This window comes from Schistocerca piceifrons, chromosome 1, assembly GCF_021461385.2.
Source record: "Schistocerca piceifrons isolate TAMUIC-IGC-003096 chromosome 1, iqSchPice1.1, whole genome shotgun sequence".
NCBI classification, from domain to species: Eukaryota; Metazoa; Arthropoda; class Insecta; order Orthoptera; family Acrididae; genus Schistocerca; species Schistocerca piceifrons.
This window is the reverse complement of record NC_060138.1, coordinates 527,933,812-527,955,474: the sequence shown is the minus strand read 5'-3', so window position 1 is coordinate 527,955,474 and position 21,663 is coordinate 527,933,812. Positions and strand designations below refer to the sequence as shown.

The 21,663-nt window shown below is 37.3% G+C and overlaps 1 protein-coding gene across 1 annotated transcript in view; it reads right to left on the bottom strand.

Annotated features, from left to right (window-relative positions):
• The window catches only part of LOC124798491 (protein retinal degeneration B), a 565,476-nt gene that overhangs the window by 185,585 nt on the left and 358,228 nt on the right, over positions 1-21,663 (bottom strand). Inside the window, 2 exon segments of the mRNA XM_047261931.1 lie at positions 1,882-1,983; positions 10,558-10,584. Coding sequence (XP_047117887.1) covers positions 1,882-1,983; positions 10,558-10,584 — 129 coding nt within the window.

Below are 21,663 nucleotides of genomic sequence, written 5' to 3'. Positions count from 1 at the left end.
ATTGTCGCACAGAGCGGTGCTGTTTTAGGTCCAAACCAGTATCACTGCTCTGAGCTTGACCTCTTTTCTTGGTTTTGCACCGTTTAACATCCTTGTAGAGTCAGGAAATAACTAATGAACTGTAATACAGTAGTACTATACAGGTTCTTTTGCCACATTATACAATGAATTATTAAGTATGTTCTAAGATTTGCTTTCCATTTCCGCGTTAGGCACGTTCTGCTTTTTACAAAACAAAAATTCACTGAATGCGTCAGGACTGAAACACGTGTATGGTTTGGGCAGATTTCTGAATTATACACGTGCCAATTTGAGCAAGTTTTACTGTATTCACAACTGAGAATAATGACAATCATCAGTTGTAGAAAGGAATGACGACAATAAAAATTTGTGGTAGACCAGGACACGAACCCAGATTTTCTACTTATCACAAGCAGTTGCCTTACCTTTTGTCTATCTGTGCCTGACTCGCAGCCAAACCCAAAACTCCATTTGTCATCAACCCTGTATCTACGACCTAGACTGACAACCAACAGCTGTAGAATGGAATGACGACAATGGAAATTTGTGCCAGACTGGGACACGGACCTGGATTTTCCACTTATTGCCTTACCATTTGACTATCTGTGCACAACTCATGGTCCGACCCAAACTTCCATATGCTGTCGAACACCCGGTCCAGCACAAATTTTCATTGTCGTCATTCAATTCTACAACTGATGGTTGTCATTATTCACAATTGAGAATACATTTAATATAGTTTTAAAAAGTTCTTGAAACTCATAATAAGACCATGTTTATGCATGCCTACAGGTAGAATTAAGCATCTGACAAATCTTTATGGTTAACCAGTGGCTCTAGTAGTTTTATTGATTGAATGGAAAGAAGCTTAAATAGGGGAGTGGAAATCAGACACCATCCCACTTCAAAACACTTTTGGCACTGGCTGAAATACCAAGACACATAATGTATAGTTATAAGAGACTAGTACTGCTGAAATATTTGATACTATACGTAGTCTCAAATACTGCAGTACATAGCAATTAAGGAGTACCACACAAAACTCTGCATTATGTGGAGACTAAAAAAAAAAAAAAAAAAAAAAAAAAAAAAAAAAAAAAAAAAAAAAAAAAAAAAAACACACACACACACACACACACACACACACACACACACACACACACACACACACACACAGGGGGGAGGGGGAAGGGAGAGGAAGAGGGAGGGGGAGAATTTAATGTCTCATGTTCATTACAGTGTACACAAGAAATTCAAATTAATTAAAACTAAGATAAGTACTAACATACATCTAGATTAAGTTTGCATAAGCCATATCACTAATGGACATAGAGTACAGCTATGTTAAGCATACATTGAACCTGCTTGTAACACTAATGTTGTAAGATAAATACAACCAATACCTTTCCTGAAAGCAGTAGTGCATATGCACCTTGGAGTGTATGATGTACCACTAAACAGCATGTCCCCCATATAAATATGAGAATTTTCACTCAAATACTAGCAGACTAAAAGAGAATAGTACCAATACTTTCTGCAGGATTAGCTCATGCGGACCACAATGGTATGGTTCACATATTCTATCACATAGAGTAACACCAAGACATATTTGTTGCAGATTTTTTAACTTTCCATATTTTTTACCTTGGCAGGACTTGTTAAATTTTCATTGGCAAAGATATTTATTAAAATTATTGAAGAACTACGCTATATAATAACATACAACATCAGATAATTCAGCTCTGGGGTCCATCAGCTAAAACAAATAACTGTATACTGCTACTATTAACTCAACCCTTTCTTCAGGCAACAACTCTAAAATATGCTTCATAATGTTAGATTGTAACACGATGAAATTACCTTGTTTATCTGCATCAGATGCTGGTACACCCTCTATATCTTCCTCTGTAAGTAAGTCTAATGAACTCCATTTTGCCAAAGAGCCAGAATCTCCAAGATCTTCTGAAAAGTTTTATCTCATGTTAAGACAACACTCATGACAAATACACACAATCAGGAAAAAATGCTCACTAAAGTTATATTAAAAGTTAATGTAATGTGAGAAACACTGCACTATTCGGAAACAAACTGTAGTTAGACTGTAGTAAGTAAGTAATCACTTCATATTCATTTAATTCCACTGCGCTCTCCACAAATGTGTATATTGCATCACCAAGCCAAAAGAGGTACAAACAAGATGAAGTCTTGATGCACACTTGGGGAGCTTGAGATTTTATACTTCTGTTCAAGAATGTCTCAAAAATTTTAACATCATAAATAATTATTGCAATTACTGTCTTAAACATTACGATATATAGAATCTTTCACACTTTCACCATCGTCAATTCACAGACTAGAGCCACTGTAATTCACTTGTCTATGACAAAATGTATATTACTGAGTTAAAACCTTCAGTTTATTTTTGCTGTATCTTCAAAGAACAATTTCCAATAGTAATATGCTTTGTTGCTTGTAGATATGTTTTTGCTCTGACAGTCAAAATTTATTTTTTCAGTTTCCTGTAAATCCATTCACCCCACCCCCTTCCTCCCAAGAACAAAGGACCTTGTGGACATCAAGTATCCAGACAGCCCTACTGTAAGTGTACCGCAACAGCCAGGAATATGTGGATATGGCAGACTAACCTTAAGTTCCTGAAGAGAGGAACAGTAGTATTTTTAGTAGTTGCAGGGACAACAGTCTGGATGATTGACTAATCCGGCCTCGTAACATTAGCCAACATGACCTTAGCATGTTGGTATTGGAAATGGCTGAAAGCAAGGGCAAACTACAGCTGTTATTTTTTGCAAGGAATGCCGCTCTACTATATGGCTTAATGATTATGGTACCCCCTTCAGTAAAATATGACAGAGGCTAAATAGTCCTGCATTAGGAACTCTAAAGGGACCTACTCGTACTTTGGTGGATGTTGTCATCCAGACAGTGGGCAGGGGAGGGGGTCATCTGGTGTTTTATGAGTCATGACATGAAATCTTGATCCCTTAGACAGATACAAAATTTACAAATGAAATAGATCCTTTGCAGTCAGATATAGCAGAAATTAAGTGTGGTGGCAGAAATAACAAGACCTCTGGTCAAGTAAGTAAAGGGTTATCAGTATGAAAACCAGCAGCAGTATTGCAGTAGTTGGTATAAATGTATTAATGAATAAGAAAATAGGGATGCAGGTACGTTACTATGAACAGCACAGTGAACACATTATTGTAGCCAAGGCAGACATAAAACCAACACCCACCACAGTAGTAAAAGTTTATATGCCTACTACTGTCAAAGGTGGTAAAAAGAGTGAAAGAATGTATGACAAGATAAAAGCCATTATTTGGACAGTTAAGGAAGATGAAAATTTATTTGTAATGGAAGACTGGAATTTGATAGTAGGGAAAGGATGAGAAGGAAAAGTAGTAGGGGAATGTGGAATGGGGGAGAGGCTAATGGTAAAACTACCAGCCAGAATTTTTCACAAAGGATAATTTAATCATTTCTAACACTTGGTTTAAGGATTGCAAAATACGGTTTTTTTACATGAAATGCTCCTGGAGACACCAGACAGTTTGGTATTGATTATATAATGATATAACACTTCTCAAAACCAGATTTTGAGCTGCCACAAGCAAATGTGGCCTCCGACTGTAATTTTTGAACTGTAGATTAAAACTAAAGAAATTGCGTGAAGATAGGAAATTAAGTAGATGTGGATACAGTAAACGAACCAGAGGTTGTGAAGAGTTTCAAACAGAGCATTAAGCAACAACTAACTTAAAGAGGGAAAGACAAATGGATGGCTCTAAGAGATGAAATAGGATCACATGGATACAAAGACAGGACCTACTAGTAATCCTTGGGTAGCACAGAAAATACTGAATTTAACTTAAGAAAGGAGAAAATATAAAAATGCAGCAAATGAAGTAAGCAAGCGAGAACACAATGACAAAAAAATGAGATCGGCAGAATGTGCAAAATATTTAAGCAGGCTTGGTTAGAGGACAAATGTTGGGCTGTAAAAGCATACATGACTATAGGAAGGATGTGAGGCCATCTGTAGAAAAATTAGAGAGATCTTTGGCGAAAAAATAAGCAGATAAAAGAATATCCAGAGTTCAGAAGCAAGTCAGTACTAAATAAAGAAGAGAAAGCTGAAGAACTGAAGAAATATATTGATGACCTATACAAGGAAAATTAATTTCAAGAACTTATTATGATCAAAAGGGAAGAGGAAGTATATGAAGATGAGATCAAAGGTATAAAATTACATGAATAATTTGACAGAGCACTGAAAACCGCAAATTAAAACAAGGATCCTGGAGTAGATGACATTCCCTCTGAATTATAAAGATACTTGAGAGAGCCAGCCATGACAACACTATTCACCTTTGTGCACAAAAAATACACGACTGTCAAAATACCATTTGGCTTTACAAAAAAGGTAATAATTTGAAATACAAAGAATGTAGGTGCTGAGACGCGTGAATGTTGCCAAACTATCAATTTGGTAAGCCAAGGTTACAAAGTGCTGACATGATTATTTACAGAGGAATGGAAAAACTGATAAAAACTGAAGAGAGGTTTGGGTTATGGAGAGATGTAAGACCACGCAAGGAATACTGACCCTAAAAACATATCTTAAAAGATAGATTGAATAAAATCAAACCTACAGTTACAGCATTTGTAAACACAGAGAAAGTTTTTGAGAGCATTGAAAGGATGTGTCTTTAAAATTCTGAAGGTATCAGCGATAAAATGCAGAAGATAAAAAATTGTTCAAAACTTGTACAAAAAACAGACTGCAGTTATAAGAGTTGAAGGATATTAGGGGGCAGTAGTAGTTGAGAGGGGACTGAGAAAGGGTTGTTGCATGTCCAAAGTGTTATTCGATCTGCACATTAACCAAACAATAAACGAAACCATGAAGAAATTTGTAAATGGAATTAAAGTTCAGGAAGAAGAGGCAAAAACTTTTTGCTTTGCTGACAACACTGTAAGTCAGTCAAAGACAGCAAAAGGACATCAGAATAGTGTTTGAACAGAATGGATACTGTCTGGAAAAGAGGTCATAATGTGACCGTCAACAAAAGTAAGACAATGTTAACGGAATATAGTCAAGTTAAATCAGGTGATGCTGAGCGAATTAGGTTAGGAAATGAGTTACCAAACTTTTTTAATTACATTAGGAAATTAAACATACAAAACTGAAAGTGAGTTTTGCTGTTTGGTGGCAAAGTACCTGGTGATGCAGAAGGAGGCAGGCTATAAAACATAGACTCTGTGACAGCATGAAATACATTTCTGAAAAGTGAATTTAAGTGTTATGAAGTCTTTTCTGAAAATATTAACTGAAGAGCATTGTATGGAAGTGAAAGAGGAGGTAACCACAGGAAAAAGATTGAATAACCAACAAAATGGAAACATTCCACAAGTTAGAGAGCATGGACTGTCAGAAATTTGAACATGGTAGAGAAGCTAAAAAACCTGAAATGTGTAATATTTTTCCCACTGCTGTTCTCCTTTTTATGATTTTTATTTATTTATTTATTTGAAGAAAATGTCCACACTAGTTGCACTTTTCTTTTTATTTAAAACCACAACTGGTTTTGGCCCCAAAGGCATTTATCTAGTCAGGTGTCCTGAAAGTGCACAAGAGTCGTCCTGTACCCCTCAGGTGAATACAGCACAATAACAACAGGACGAGAAAATGGTATAGTGGGAATAGGACACGTATGCAGTTTTTCACCTCTACTGTTCAAACTATATATTGAAGAAGCAATGATGGAAATAACAGAAAGGTTCAAGAATGGGATTAAAATTCAAGGTGAAAGTATAACAATGACAAGATTCACTGACCATACTGCTATCCTCAGTGAAGGTGAAGAGGAATTACAGGATATGTTGATTGGAATGAAGCCTAAACAGAATATGGACTGACAGTCAAGTGAAGAAAGGTGAAAGTAATGAGATGAAGCAGAAGTGAGAATAGCAAGAAACTTGTCAAAATTGGGGCCCAAGAAGAAAACCTGCTACCATGGAAGCAAAATAACGAATGATGGGCAAAACAAGGAGTCGTCCTGTGTCCACTCAGGTCACCAGCAGATATTTTCTTCAAAACCATTACCACAGTTGGGAAATTGTCACCAAGACGTTCTACATGCTGGACAACAATTGTATTTTGTATTCCAAGTCCTTACTAACTTCTTGGAGCCTGTTTTTTTTTGTCAATCTATATTTTTCTTAAGTGTCAGTTTTCTGTGCTTCTTACTTGACCTCAAAATTTCCTCATAATTCTTGTCTCCAGTACTTCTAATTTGGATGACCCATAATTCAGTGTAGGCGGTCACTTGTACAGAGACATCCTGGTTTCAGTGCTGTGTTGTAATTTGTTATTTTTGCCATTGTGTTACACATTTTTTAGTGCCAATATTCTCCAGTATTCCATATGCTCATTCCAGACTGTTTATTCTTTCATCCTTTGCAGCTTTTTCTAATGTATTTCTTTCAATTATCTCTCCTAATAACGTTAATACTTCGACCTTTCCTGTTTTATTAACTTCTGTTATCAGTTTTTTTTAAATTTTTACTATTAGTTACCTCTTGGAAGCTTTTTCGACCTGCACTTGACTTAACTGTTGACAAACAAGTTAAAGTAATCATTCAGAAGTTCCACCAAAGCAGAATAATGTTTACTTTTCCCCAATCATCACAATAAGCAATTGGAGTCTTAAGATTTAGGTTTTATCATCATTGGTTCTGAACAAATTACACCTTTTACTCACATCCAGACCCAGTGCCAAAAAACCTCTTCATACAATACAAAATGCCAAAATTTTTTACTACAATCATGTTAACTAGAACAGTGCAAAAATTGTGTTAATTATTAATAAACTGATTGGCTAGACCTAAGGTTAAAAAGGCATGGTAGTGCAAGTATTTAATAAATTCCTTGCACTGTTCCGTAGTCATTTATTTCACATTGCAATATTTCATGACTTAAAGGAGACTCCATGCTGTACTTATCATACATTTCTAACATAGACAATAACATAATAGCCTACTGTCTTCAAAATCACAGCACTGTTATTAATTTTAAAAATACATAAAACAGCTGTGGCAAATCTCTGGACTATCTCAGCCAAATTCCTTCACATTGACAGCTCTTCATATCTACACTTGACTCTGGATCTTTTAGTTACAATTATTGACACATGATTAATAAGAGATTGGACTTCTTAACTTACTTCTAAAATTTTGTTATTTCTTTGCCTTTCATTTATACATACACTGAAGAGCCACAGAAACTGGTACATCTGCCTAATATCATGCAGGGGCACCATGAGCATACAGAAGTGGTGCAACATTATTTGGCATTGACTCGACTAATTTCTGAAGTAGTGCTGGAGGGAATTGAAAATACGAATCCTGCAGGGATGTCTATAAATCTGTAAGAGTACAAGGGGATGGAGACCTCTTCTGAACAGCACACTGCAAGGCATCCCGAATATGCTCAAGAATGTTGATGTCTGGGGAGTTTGGTGGTCAGTGGAAGTGTTTAAACTCAGAAGAGTGTTCCTTGAGCCTCTCTGTAGCAATTCTGGATGTGTGGGGTGTCACATTACTCTGCTGGAATTGCGAAAGTCTGATGGAATGCACAATGGCTATGAATGGATGCAGGCTGATCAGACAGAATGCTTATGTATGTTTCACCTGTCAGAGTCGTCTATCTACATGTATCAGGGGTCCCATATCACTCCAACTGCACACGCCCCACACCATTACAGAGGCTCTACCAGCTTGAACAGTCCCCTACTACATACAGGGTCCATAGATTCATGAGGTTGTCTCCATACCCATACACATCCATTCAGTTGACACAATTTGAAACGAGACTCGTCTGACTAGGCAACATGTTTCCAGTCATCAACAGTACAGTGTTGGTGTTGGACCCAGCCAAGGCGTAAAGCTTTGTGTCATGCAGTCATCAAGGGTACATGAATGGGCTTTCAGTTCTGAAAGCCTGTATCAATGATGTTTCGTTGATTGTTTCGCATGCTGACACTTGCTGATGGCCCATCATTGGAATTTACAGCAATTTTCAGAACAGTTGCACTTCTGTCACACTGAGCGATTCTCTTCAGTCATCATTGGTCCTGTTCTTGGAGGATGTTTTTCCGGCTGCAGCAATGTTGGAGATTTAATGTTTTACTGGATTCCTGATATTCCAGGTACACTAGTGAAATGGTCATACAGAAAAATACCTACTTCATACCTGCCTTGGAAATGCTGTGTCCCGTCTCTCATGCATTGACTGTAACACAATGTTCAAACTCACTGAAAACTTGATGACCTGCCATTGTAGCAACAGCAAGTGTTCTAACAAGTGCTCTATTCACTTGTTGTCTTATATAGGAGTTGGTGAGTGCAGCGCCATATTCTGCATGTTTACATATCTATGTATTTGACTCCGCATGCCTATACCAGTTTCTTTGGCACTTCAGTGTATCATTACTTTTATTTGAAACTTCATAATCCTATGTTTTTATATTTCATAGAGACTCTGGGACTGAATAAAATAAACACATACTTTTCACAAACTTGAAGATTGCTTTGCACAGCACAATATTTTACTAAGCTTGGTGCTACTGGAGATGGTATGCTCTGACCGGCCTTCAAACTACAAACTTTCTTATCCAGCCACTTACATGAGTGTGTGAGAGTGTGTGTGTGTGTGTGTGTGTGTGTGTGTGTGTGTGTGTGTGTGTGTGTGTGTGGCGGGGGGGGGGGGGGGGGGGGGGGGGGGGGGTAAGTCTGAACTAGAATACAACATGGCATTTTTCCATTAGAAATAATTGCTAAAAGTGAAAGAAGTGCAGAAAAAAATCCTAGTACTAGCTAAAAACTAAGCCTCATACTCTGTGGTCTGGGCCATTTAAATAAGATTATGCAATTGAAGATCTTGTAGACTGCAAATTGTGTTTATTTCTCTGGTAACCAATTTCAGTTAGAGATAGGCCCTCTTCAGTCCAGTATGTAACTTCATTGGTGATGTGTGGAGTCATTGTGCAGAGCCACTGTATATGCCAGGAAGCAACTGTCATCAACAACAAGGGCCTCGAGCATGTATGACAGCTATGTGCATCAACTACACATCACCAATGGAAATACGACTAGTGCCTCTTAGCACATTTAATAAATCCGTACACTGACAATGCATTACCAGTGGAGACACACGCTGTTCTGAAGATCATCTATCTATGACAGTTACCAGTTGCCAAAAAAATGAATACCATTTGCAATTTAGACTGACTGGTTTTTGTTAACTTACACTACAAGAGCACTGTCGTTCCAGCTACGATTTCAAAATTTATAATCATTTAAAACGTACACCAACCACTATTTAACCCTATAATCCTGTTCAGATGCTATAAAGCTTGTTTGCAACACTACCCTCACCATTACAAAAGGTAAATTTCAAAAAGGATACAGGACTTATAACCAAAATTCACATTTCCAATTATGTAGTCACATTATATTTGTTTCTACTCTTTTAGTAATGTATAGAACTATACATAAACTTCTAATGTAATTTCATTTCAAACACAAAGCTTACAAAATCATGCAGTCAGTCAATATTCTTCATGTACCACATATTTAGCTTTTAAAAGTTAAAACAGAACATGTATTAATTCACTAGCATGCGTACTGATAATGAAAGAATGCTAACATCAGATCATGCAACATACTGAAATATGTATAAAACGTAATAGGAAATGAATAAACACACAATTTTGGGTTGTGGTGTAGTGCATGCAAGCATCCAAATTTTCTCTATCAATATAAGGCCATTCTCCTCTCATTTTTAACACAGGTTTGTAATACATAAACAATTTTGAATATTCCAATTAATATATTTTATTAGACCATGACATCTGTCTAGTAACAAAGGGTGTTCAAATACACAGCATATACTCCAGTACACTAATAGTCAAGATTATTCAACATTATCAAGCTTTCAAAGATACAAGAGAAGAATAAAGGAAATTCAATGTTCAGGTGACTGATGGCTGCATACACGTTTTACCATGCAGTCAAAATATGATCCAGCCTGCGCACTTAAGATGAAGCATGTTCAAATACACAAAACATCTAAACAATATCATTCAATGAAAGGTGATTTCTTGGTCAAATAAGTTTTTAATTTTATTAAATGTGTGCTGTTTTATGCAAATTACTACAATGGGTGCTTTTGTGAAAGTTAAATTTTAGAAAACTAACTTCACCTACTAGGAAACTTTCAAAGAAAATGTGATGCTGCAATCACTGAACACAAATCAAAGTAAAAACTCATCAACCAGAAAATTAGATAATACACAAAAGTTCCAAAAATGAATACATACTGGTAAAACAAAAAGAGCAACTGTAATTCAAGTGCCACATAATAACTGGAAATTATCAAAACACTGCATTTCTAAATTTTCATATCTGGTACTGATGAACAACAATATAGCAGATGTTGTTTCATATACCTACCCTTAATAACAGGAATAACAAAGCCCGCTGTCGACCAGACATAAGGAGCAGATAGTGAAGGATGAAGAGCAGAAAGAAATTGTAAGAGAAAACAAAAGAATGAGCTACAAAATTACACATGCACTATGAAAATTACTTATGGCTTTAATTATAAAACTGGAAACTTCTTCCACTTTTTAATTAGCCAAACTATTTAAATCATAAAATTCAATACACTATAAATTTACAATAGAGAATGAGAAATGACTATATTCACCACACACTTGAACTGATGATGAGGCAGGCAGAAACACAAACTAACTATTAACACTACCTGAAGCTTTCATATTAAAAGAATCTTTACATATCACATTGAGTGTGAGACCTACTGGGTGGATGGTTGCAGGAGACAATTATTAATGAATATGTGATGGGCAGAAGTCATTACTAAAATTAGTGTGTCATAAAAGTATGAAAATCTAGTAAACAATCTTTGAATGATTCTGCATTATTTTATTCTTTCACATTCGAACTACAGTTAACATATTTCACTTTGAACATTTTGACAGGCTTTCTAAATTACTATCTTTGATCAACAAAACCAAATTTTTGTGCACTATCCACCTCCAAATTTCTTATCATAAAAATATTCACTTCCCTTTGATTTTTCCTTACTACCTACCAGAAAATACATTAAAAGTATGAAGTTATCAAAGTCAGAACCTATCACAGTAATCATATGGCACAATGTATCTGTAAATACACATCTATAGCAGATTTTGATATGTGGGCTTCATTTTTCATTCTTCATTGTGATTGATATGTTTTGTTTCCATTTTAACATTCTGAGCACTGTAAAAGCCTTGCCCTTGCATATGATTTGTCTTCATTGCTTTACAAGAATATGGTACATATTTATTAACTGACCAATGCTGTATAATCCAACCACACAAATACAGAGCTCATTGTAGACTTATCACTAATTTACATAAATTAAATGCAAATCAACTACTACCAAGACTATATCACTGATTTCATTATAATTTCTTAGTTCAAATATCATTGATTCATGCCTAGAATGGCATACTTAGATCTCTGCGAATCCGATCTGAAAATTAATAAATTTTAGAATATGCTTTCCCCCGCCCCCAAAAAGAAAGAGAGAGAGAGAGAGAGAGAGAGAGAGAGAGAGAGATGAACACTAAACAATTTCACAGTCATTTAAGTGAATCCAACACAAACTGTCATTATTTATAATGGCTTTAAGACCTTACATAGAGCTGATGAGAAACATCAGCCAAAGCTACAACAACAAAAACTTTAATTATCAAAACAATCCCTTCTTTCACAAATTGTTTGTTATTTCCACTGCCGAGTCTTATTTTTTGGTACCCTCTTTAATTACATTCCCTTTTACTCTAGCTCATTCCACTTCTGGAAGTTCAGGATGTGAGGGGTGTGTGTGTGTGTGTGTGTGTGTGTGTGTGTGTGTGTGTGTGTGTGTGGTTTTACCAGCTACTTTAACAGAGCAAGTCAAACACTTCATAACATGTTAAAAGCTGTACCATATTTGTCTCATTGTCCGCAAAAATAGAGAGCACATTAATTGATAAAATATTCTCTACACTCTTATCTAAATATTAAATATATGTGATGCACTGAAATCAGTACTCCACAAGCACAATACACTCCAGGGTCGGACAGGAGCAGGAAGCCATGTGTCTTTAGACTGTGCCCTTCCTAAGTCAAATGAGGAGGACTTTTATCTCACCTTCGAGATCACAATGAGGTAAACCCGGCTAAGTAGTTGATTTTACTAGCCAGTGCATATTGTCCACTTCCAGCCACTCTTCTTCTTACCAAAAGATTATCCTGTATCTTAACATAAGGAAATTAACCTCTCATTGTCTACTACAAAAAAGAAAAAAAAATAGATACCTTTGATGCACAATCTGTACTTACATATTGACTTTACTTTGCACATAGACATCACGTGAATTCAAACATTTGTCATATAGAGCCAGCAGCTTCTTTACCCTTTCACCGAAGAATAGTGCCACCTGATGCTTCAGCATTTGTTGATGGCATCCTCGTGTTCAAAGTTGGTTGTGATGTGCTCAGTAATTAGCTAGGACTGCTTCTTGGGGAAGAGACAAAAGTCACTTGGTGCAAGTCCAGACTACGAATAGGATGTTGAAAAATCTTCTGAGGTCTGAGATTTTCCTATGTTTGATCTGCAATCTGGGGTACCATACTGTCATGAAGGAGAATGAATCCTTCAGTAACATTGCTGTGCCATTTATTTTGTATTGACCTTTGGAGTTTTGTAAGAGTCTCACAATAAACTGTTGTCACAGTATTCTCACGTGTTATTCTCATGAAATCTGTTATGAAAGTTGCTTTGCAATCCCACAAAGCTGTAACCACCATTTTGCAGTTTGTGCCTGCTTGAATTTTTTGGGCTTGTTTGACGAATGAGTATGCATGCACTGTTTGAACTGATCCTTACTTTCAAAGTTCATGTATACACCAATTTCCCATCACCAGTCACGCCTCCTGTCACAAAAATAGTTCACATCTTGATGTTAACATGAATGAAAGTCAAGACCAAATCCATTCTTTCAATTTCATGAATATCGGTTAGACATTTTGGACCTGCTGCACATAAAACTTTTGATACCCTATTCTCTCTGTGTTAAAGACGATTGTTCTTAAAACTGAGGCACATTGTGTGAAAGTTCAGAAATCAGTTGCAGATTAATGTCTTCCTCTAACCCTTTCATCATGCACATTTACGCGACCAGCCTTGAATTTTCTGCACTGTTCCCTCACAATACCATTACTCATAACCCCACCCCTATACACAATGCAACAGATAGTGAACCATAACGTTGACTCCTCCTGTTTGAGGAAATGGATGACTGAACTTATCTCTTAACTGGCAGCAGACACAATGGCATCATTCATTTCTATCATTTGTTGCTTAACACTAATGAATGCAATAATGTGTTGACTGGCACAATATGACCTTCTAAGTGTCCATTTATCACTAAAGTACCATGAAGCAACAAACATTTGCTTATTTTTAATACCCAGTCAGGGATTAATTTATGAATAGCCCTTTTAGCATCCAAGGGGTGGGCATGATATTTTGACTACATGCATTCTTGGTCGACATGGTTTGCAGTTCATTTTCCCAAATCTCTGTGTCCTGGTATGTTGAACAATGAGTCATACTCTTCCAATCTCTTTATGAGTGGAGAAGAGAGTCCTGGATATTCTGGCAAATTTTTGGAACATGATGTACAGATAGGATGACAGCCATAGAATCTACACAAACCACTGCAAAATGTATGTCCCACTGTACCAGTTATGGGTGTCTTCCTGTTCCATGCACATATGAAGTGTGGGAAGCATGATTGTCTGACTGCCTCTCAGAGTGCTGCAATTATTCTAATCTTGTCCTCACAATCCCTATGTGAGCAATATGTAGGGGTTGCATTATATTCCTAGGGTCATCATTTAATGTCAGTTCTCAAAACTTTGATAGTAGAGTTTCTCAGGATGATTTATCTCTGTCTTCAAGAGTCTGCCAGTTCAGTTTCTTCAGCATCATTGTAACACTCTCTCATGGGTCAAATAAATATGTAATCATTTGCACTGCCTCTCTCTGTATACATTCAATACCCTCTGTTACCCCTACTTAGTTTGGGCCACACAAACTTGAGCAGTATTCTAGAATGGACTGCATGAGTGATTTGTAGGAATCTCCTTTGTGTATTGATTGCAAATATTCTCCAAAATAAACCCAAGTCTGTGACGCGCTTTACCCGCAACTGAATGTATGTGACCATTCCATTTCCTATCATTACAAAGTGTGTTACACCCACTTATTTGTATTATTGGCCAATTCCAACAGAGACTCACTTGTATCTTAGTCATACAATACTGTATTTTTTTCCATTTTGTAAAGTGTACATTTTCACATTTCTGAACATTTACAGCAATCTTTGCACCACTTTCAAATCTTATCAAGACCTGACTGAATATTTATGTAGCTGTATTTCATTACAGATAACTGCATCATCTGCAAAAAGTCTGAGGTTATTTTTAATATTGTATGAAAGGTCATTCATATACAAAATGAACAGCAAGGGTCCGTGAGGCTCACCTGCAGTTAATGTTTTTGGGATCCATGTTGGTTGGCATGGAGGAGGTCATTCTGTTCAACATACCTCGAATCATGCTTGAGCTTACAATATGCTCCAAGATTCTACAACAAACTAACAACAAAGAGACTGGACAGTAGTTTTGTTTATCACACTTCTTGTAGACATGTGTTACTTATGCTTTCTTCCAACTAATGGGCACAGTTTTTTTTGTTTGAGGGATCTTTGACAGCCACAAATTCAATATAGAATCTGATAGGGATTCCACCAAGGCCCTGGAGCTAAGTTCAATTTTAACAATTTCAGCTGTTTCTCGACACCACTGACACTATTACTGATTTCATTCGTCTTTTCAGTGTCACAAGGACTAAATTGGGGCAGTTGTTGTGGGTTTCCTTTGCAATGGAACATTTGAAAACAGAGTTAAGTATTTCAGCTCTGCTTTGGCAACCTCAATTTTAGTTCCTGTCTCATTCACTAAGGACTGGGCACTACCTGTGGTGCCATTAACAGCCTTTACGTACTATTAGAATTTCTTTGTGTTTTGTGAAATAACATTTGACAGTTTCTGCTGAAGTCACTGAAAGCATCACTCACTGCTCTCTTGACACCCAAATGCATTTCATTCAACATCTCTTCATCTATAGCCTTATGTTTTGTTTTACACCTATTATGCAGTAGTCTCTGGAAGTTTCTGTACAATGACTGTATACCATTGAGGTTCCCTCCCATTATGGACTGTTCTCCTAGATACATATCTATCCAGTGCATAGTCAACTATTCTTTTAAACTTGAGCCAGAGTTCCTCTCCATGCTCCTGCCCTTTGCTGAAAGTTTTTAGTTCCTCATCGAGTTATAATGCCACTGATTTCTGACTAGTTTACTGAACATATCTTTCTGCTTGTTTTGGTTGTCCTTCGTGCGTTGGTAGCCATTATCCACAACTGCATTTTGGTCACTGATACCAGTTTTGATATGAACATCCTCAAATATATCAGGTCTATTTGTTGTCACTAGATCCAATGTATTTCTGTCCTGAGTGTGGGGGGGGGGGGGGCTTGAAATTATCTGTTCTAGGCAGTTTTCAGAGAAGACTTTTAGTAATGTTTCACGGGATGTCTTATCATACCCATCTCTAACAAAACTGTAATTTTCCCAGTTTGTTGAGGGATGATTAAAGAGTCTCCACTAATGATTCCCATATGACTGAGGAACTTATGTAGAAGTTAAATGGGGTTTTTTCTAAAGTTTTCATTTATATCAGGTGAGGAGTCTGGTGAGCAATAGAGGGATCCAATAACAATTTTATGACCACCCCTGATAGTAAGTCTTGCACAAACAATCTCACATGCAGCTTCAATTCCTATCTCAGTGGATTTGCCTCCAATTCCCTTTAGTCTGTCCTTTCAAAACACACTTGAATTTACCCCAAAATTCTCACTGCTATTAATTTCAGGTTTCAACCACTTTCTTTACCTAGTTATGTGATTTCATTGCTTTTCAAGAGCACTTCAAACTCTGACACACTGTTGCAAACGATTTGGGAGTTAACCACTAGAATTTTAATAGTCTGACCTGTGGGAGGCATTTCACTTGGTCTTACACTGATACTTCTGGTTTCCGACATCTATATTTTTATGCGGATTGGACAGAGAGTCACCTAATCTAAAAATCCTTTGCATGGCCCCACACACAACCTTCTACCTGAGTGGTAGCCTCTGATGTGTGGTGCACATGTGGCCCATTTACGGGGACCCTACAGTTCCCAAACCTATGGCACAAGTCCAGAAGCCGCAGCCTAGTTTGTCACAGAACCTTCGAAGTTTCTTGTTCAGTCCTTCCATTCAAGTCAGAACCAAAGTGCCACAATCAGTTCTGGAGACAATACTGCAAATTAAGGACTTCATTGAAACTCCATGAATAAGGCTGGTCTTCTCAACCTTCTCTGCCAGTCGCTGGAATGATCCAAGTATGACCTTGGAGCCTGGTATTTTGCAGCCCGAGTACATTTCATCTGTTCCGATGACTATAAGATTGTGTGTAATTATGCATAATATGTAGTACATTATACAGGTAGCTATATCTGGAAGACATACAGGGAAACCACTGAGCAACTAAGAATGTGCCCCTGCCTAAACCCATCTGTAAATGCTGTTGTACAGCTCTGGTGCTCATTTAACCCTTGAGTGGGCACGTCATTTTGCGTCATTTTTCATAACACGAGCGTGTGCGCAGAGCACTTTGTACACATGGAAACAATAGCTTTCCTTATGTTACCAAGGTAAGCCATGTATGATCAGAATCACAATTTAATCATAGTTTATTTAAAGAAGGAGAAAATAAACTTACATAATATGAGCTAAAATACTGTTTTATTAAACAATAATGCAATAAATTTTCACTATAATTCTCTGATGACAAAGACTGATGTTAAAGAGACAGTAATGTCACATTAGAAGCACCAAGCAGTTCAGTTGCACCAGATCTTGGTCAGCTGCGTATTCAATCGCTAATTATGTCATAGACAACTGCTTCAATGTGAGATTATGTTGCTAGTTCATAACTGGGGTCATTTTTTTAAATGATTGTAAATTTTTTCTAGCCTAGCTCACTTTGTGTTTTATATTACTACTGCTCACTTGGACGTTCGACCTGAAGCAATGTTGAAGGTATAGGTATAGGTATAGGTATAGGTTATGAAGTCATGAAACAAAAATGGAACAGCACAAAATCATTTTATTTTTTGTTGGTGCACTTTATACACAGGCGCGCCCACTCAAGCATTAAAATTTTATAAAACAAGTTAACATATACAAAAGTATGCAGTATCTCTTATTTCTCATATTTCTCACTATATCCAAAACTACACAAGACTTTTTCAGTACCTGAGGTGGCAGTTTCTTCTAATCCTTGATTTGAGTTGCTGTTTGTCCCATATCAAGTGCCACTAGGTTGTGTTGCATATGAAACCCAAATGGCCTCATTGCTTTCAGGGTACCAACAGGACTTATTATTACTGAAACAAAACGCCAGCTCACTCCTTTCCATTATCACCTGCCAGTAAGGGATGCTACTACAGCCAATTTACAGTGCAGAAATAATATCAAACCCAAGGGCAGGCCTGGTGGTCTAATCGTTAATTACCCTGAATGTGTCATTCGGCAACAACAAAACTTTAAAGAGATCTACTTTTTAGAAAGAAGATATTATTTATCTTTTGAGAAGAATCCTCAGAACCTTTAAATATCTGTTGATTTTAACTGTGGACTAAACAAAAAGACAATGAAATCCCTATCTTATGTTTGTGTGCAATTCAGACTTAAAAAACGCAAAACTGAGGAAAATTCAGAATTGAGGAAAATTTTTTAAAAACCCAAAATATAAGCAAAAGCACATGTAACCGGTACACATGATTATCAGCTGTAAGCCTCTCAAATATTCTGTATAAAAGCTGTCTAACTGAAAGAAATTAAATGTACAATGCAATGTTTATACAATAAATTGTCATAATAAATTTCATCAGTTCTAAAAAAATTACAAATGTGTAACAGCGGGTAAAAACTCATAAAAAAATTGAAATTGGTGTCTGGGTAGATGGTAATTGAGCTATTTTCCAGCATGCTACAACTACAAATTATACGTTCAAAACAGGTGTTTTCGAGAGCTCATCCTTTGTGCTCACCCAGAAAAAAGCAACCTTAGCTTAAGTTAGATTAAGCAGTGTGTAAGCTTAGCGACTGATGACATCAGCAGTTTACTCCCAAAGAACTTACCACAAATTTCTATTTCCATATGCATAAATGTGGAAGTCTGCTTAATGATATACTTTGTCACCATTGCTGTTATTGTTTAATGCTTTCCTTATGAGCTGCACTTCATGTTCTACCAATGTTAAAGTGTTATTTTAGGCTTGATGAGCAACTGCAAGAGTCGACCGCCTCATCTTTGAGAATGAACTTCTTTGAAAACTGTTGATCTCGTGCATTCCAAACTCTGTATTCGAGCGGATATGTTTGTACCAACATGATCAAAATAAAGTTAACTCATTATGAACAAGCGAATACTTAATGTTGGATTCGATATTACCGTATGTAACATCTTGACCCCCCCATAAACTCAAATAATTTGGTATCTTATACAAGGTAATGCAGCTATTTTCTGACATGCTATGACCATAAATTATACATCAAAACACATGTTTTTTAGAGAGCTTTTCTTTGTGCTCGTACAGAAAAAAGGCAACAAGTTGATGAACAAGGTGAATTAAACTGAAAATATCATGACAGCTAAGCGATTAAACCATAAGCATAAATGTGGACATCTGCTTAATGACAAACATTGTCACCACTGCTATTATCGTTTAACACTTTTCTTACAAGCCGTCTATACGCTCACTGCTGTCAAAGTGTTATTTTAGAGGCAATGAGAGAAACAGAGATGTGAAAAAATGAGTTCACTTCCCCAGCTGACATTACAAGCATATTAGAAATTGGTTCTGTGAATTTCTATACACTTTGTAAAACGTAAACTTCAAAAAAAGCTCACGCATTACAATTTTGCTTCATGACTTCTATCACTGCTTATGATCTTTATGATCCACAGTGAGTGGTACAAATTATCAACATGAGTAGTGTATGTACTTGGTGCAACTGTATCGTGTCAGATTTGAACACGAAAGTCTTTAAAATATGCTATCGCAAAACCCTTGTTCCATTTCCCTGTGACGTATCTGTGACATCTCTTCCATAGCACATTGTCTGCCTGAAAAGTATATTTTCAGCACTTCACAAAATGCTTTCAACTCTACTTGCACTCCTAACATTCAAGAGTCACTCCCCCTCTTACACATCCAGCAGGCAAGCCCATTTTGGTGAAAGTCTAGAATAGGGCCAGCGGCGTACTTACGTGTTTCATGCAGGAATGTTATCAGCGCTTGTCACAATGTGTGATGAGAACAAAAGGTGTCAGCTGCATGTTACACAGCCAATGAGAGATTAGCAGGGAGATGATATGTTTTGAAGTAATACATTCAGAAGAGAGGGGGCAACATTACTGTAAATGAGGATTATAAATTTAATTGTTCCTTTTTCAGGTGCAGCTGTTTAAATTGTGCTAGCATCTGCAAACCAATGACAGTGTCACAACTCATGATACCTTCAAAAAAGCAGTGAAATATTTCTCTGCTCTGTCTTGTTACACAATTGAGCTACACAATCACACTGAGTAAGTTGATCAACATTTTTTAATTAAATCATGGGAGAAGATAGGTGCATCAGTGTTTACTGATATATAAAATGTGTGACTATTATGTATAAACATTGATCTACCTTGCTTCTCCCATGATTCAATTTAAAAAAACATTGATCCACTTACGAGGGGAGACCCAAAAGAAACCGGACTCCGAGGGCACTGCCACTTGTGGACTTAGTGCAGGGCTCTCACACTAGATGGTATTAGTAGAGACCTTCATGAAACAGCTGCGCAGACAGTGTCAGTGTAGAGCTGAATGTGCAAGTGTGGTATTGTGTTTCTCTAACTTTTGGCGGGTTACCTCTGCGAAGTCGTTATGGCAATTTTAAAAGAACAAAGAGTGTGTGTGAAATTTTGTTTCCTGCTTTAAAAAACTGCGACGGAGACACACCAAATGCTTCATGACGCTTTCCAGGAGGACGCTATGAGCCACACACAGGTTTTCGAGTGGTTTGGGTGCATTAAACGTGGTGAGATGTGTGTTGAAGACCAAGCTCATTCTGGACGCCCTTCAACATCGCGAAATGAGAAGAACATTGAAAAGGTCCACCAAAAGATCAACGAGGATTGTCATCAAACGATCGACCAAATTTCAGCAGAGACAGGAATCAGTTGGAGCTCGTGCCAGCGGATTTTGAGTGAGGATTTGCACATGAGACGTGTTGCTGCTAAATTTGTTCCAAGCCTTCTCACACAGGAGCAAAAAACCATCCGCATGAATGTGTGTCAGGACTTGAAAACAGAGATTGCACATGATCCAAACTTCTTGAACGAAGTCATTACAGGGGATGAGAGTTGGTGTTATGGGTATGACCCAGAAACCAAGCAAGCGTCAAGCCAGTGGAGGACTCCCAACTCTCCCAGACCAAAAAAAGCAAGGCAAGTGAGGTCAAATGTGAAGACAATGATCATTGTCTTTTTTGATGTTCGTGGAATTGTGCATCGGAAATTCGTACCCTCTGGCCAGACTGTTAACCAGCACTTTTACCTGGATGTTTTAAGGCATCTACAAGAGGATGTGAGGGGGAAATGCTCGGAACTTTGGTGATCAGGTGACTGGTTTCTGCATCATGACAACGCTCCAGCACACACGGTCTTACGAGTGACCCACTATTTGGCATCTCGGAGGTGGTCTGTCGTTCCCCATGCTCTGTACTCGCTGGACCTAGCCCTGTGCTTTTTCCTATTTCCACGAATGAAAAAAACGCTAAAAGGGGAGCGTTATGATGATGTGGAGGCGGTAAAAACAGCTTCGCAAAGGGCACTGCACAATATCAAACTTGAAGAGTTCCAGACATGCTTCCAACAGTGGGAAAAGAGACTTGACAAGTGCATTGCATGTAATGGAGAGTATTTTGAAGGTGACTGAAGTAATTTTGTAAAAAGGTTCATCAATAAATTTTTTATGATAACAATCCGACTTCTTTTGGATCCCCCCTCGTACTAAGTGTGCTCATGAAGATCAATTGCGTATTTATTTCACCACCATATTTGACACATTTTCGTGTCCCTGCAACTAACTGACAAGACATGCATCAACATCAGTCCACTTTATAGCACTCGCTGCCATAATCACAAAATATTTCTCTTGAAACTCACTAATACACTGAGAAATAGCAAACAAGACAACGGTTTCAATTTCAATGCTACAAATACATTGCCTCACTTCTCTTTCTTTACATCAAAGAATTCTCTCACTGGCTACAAA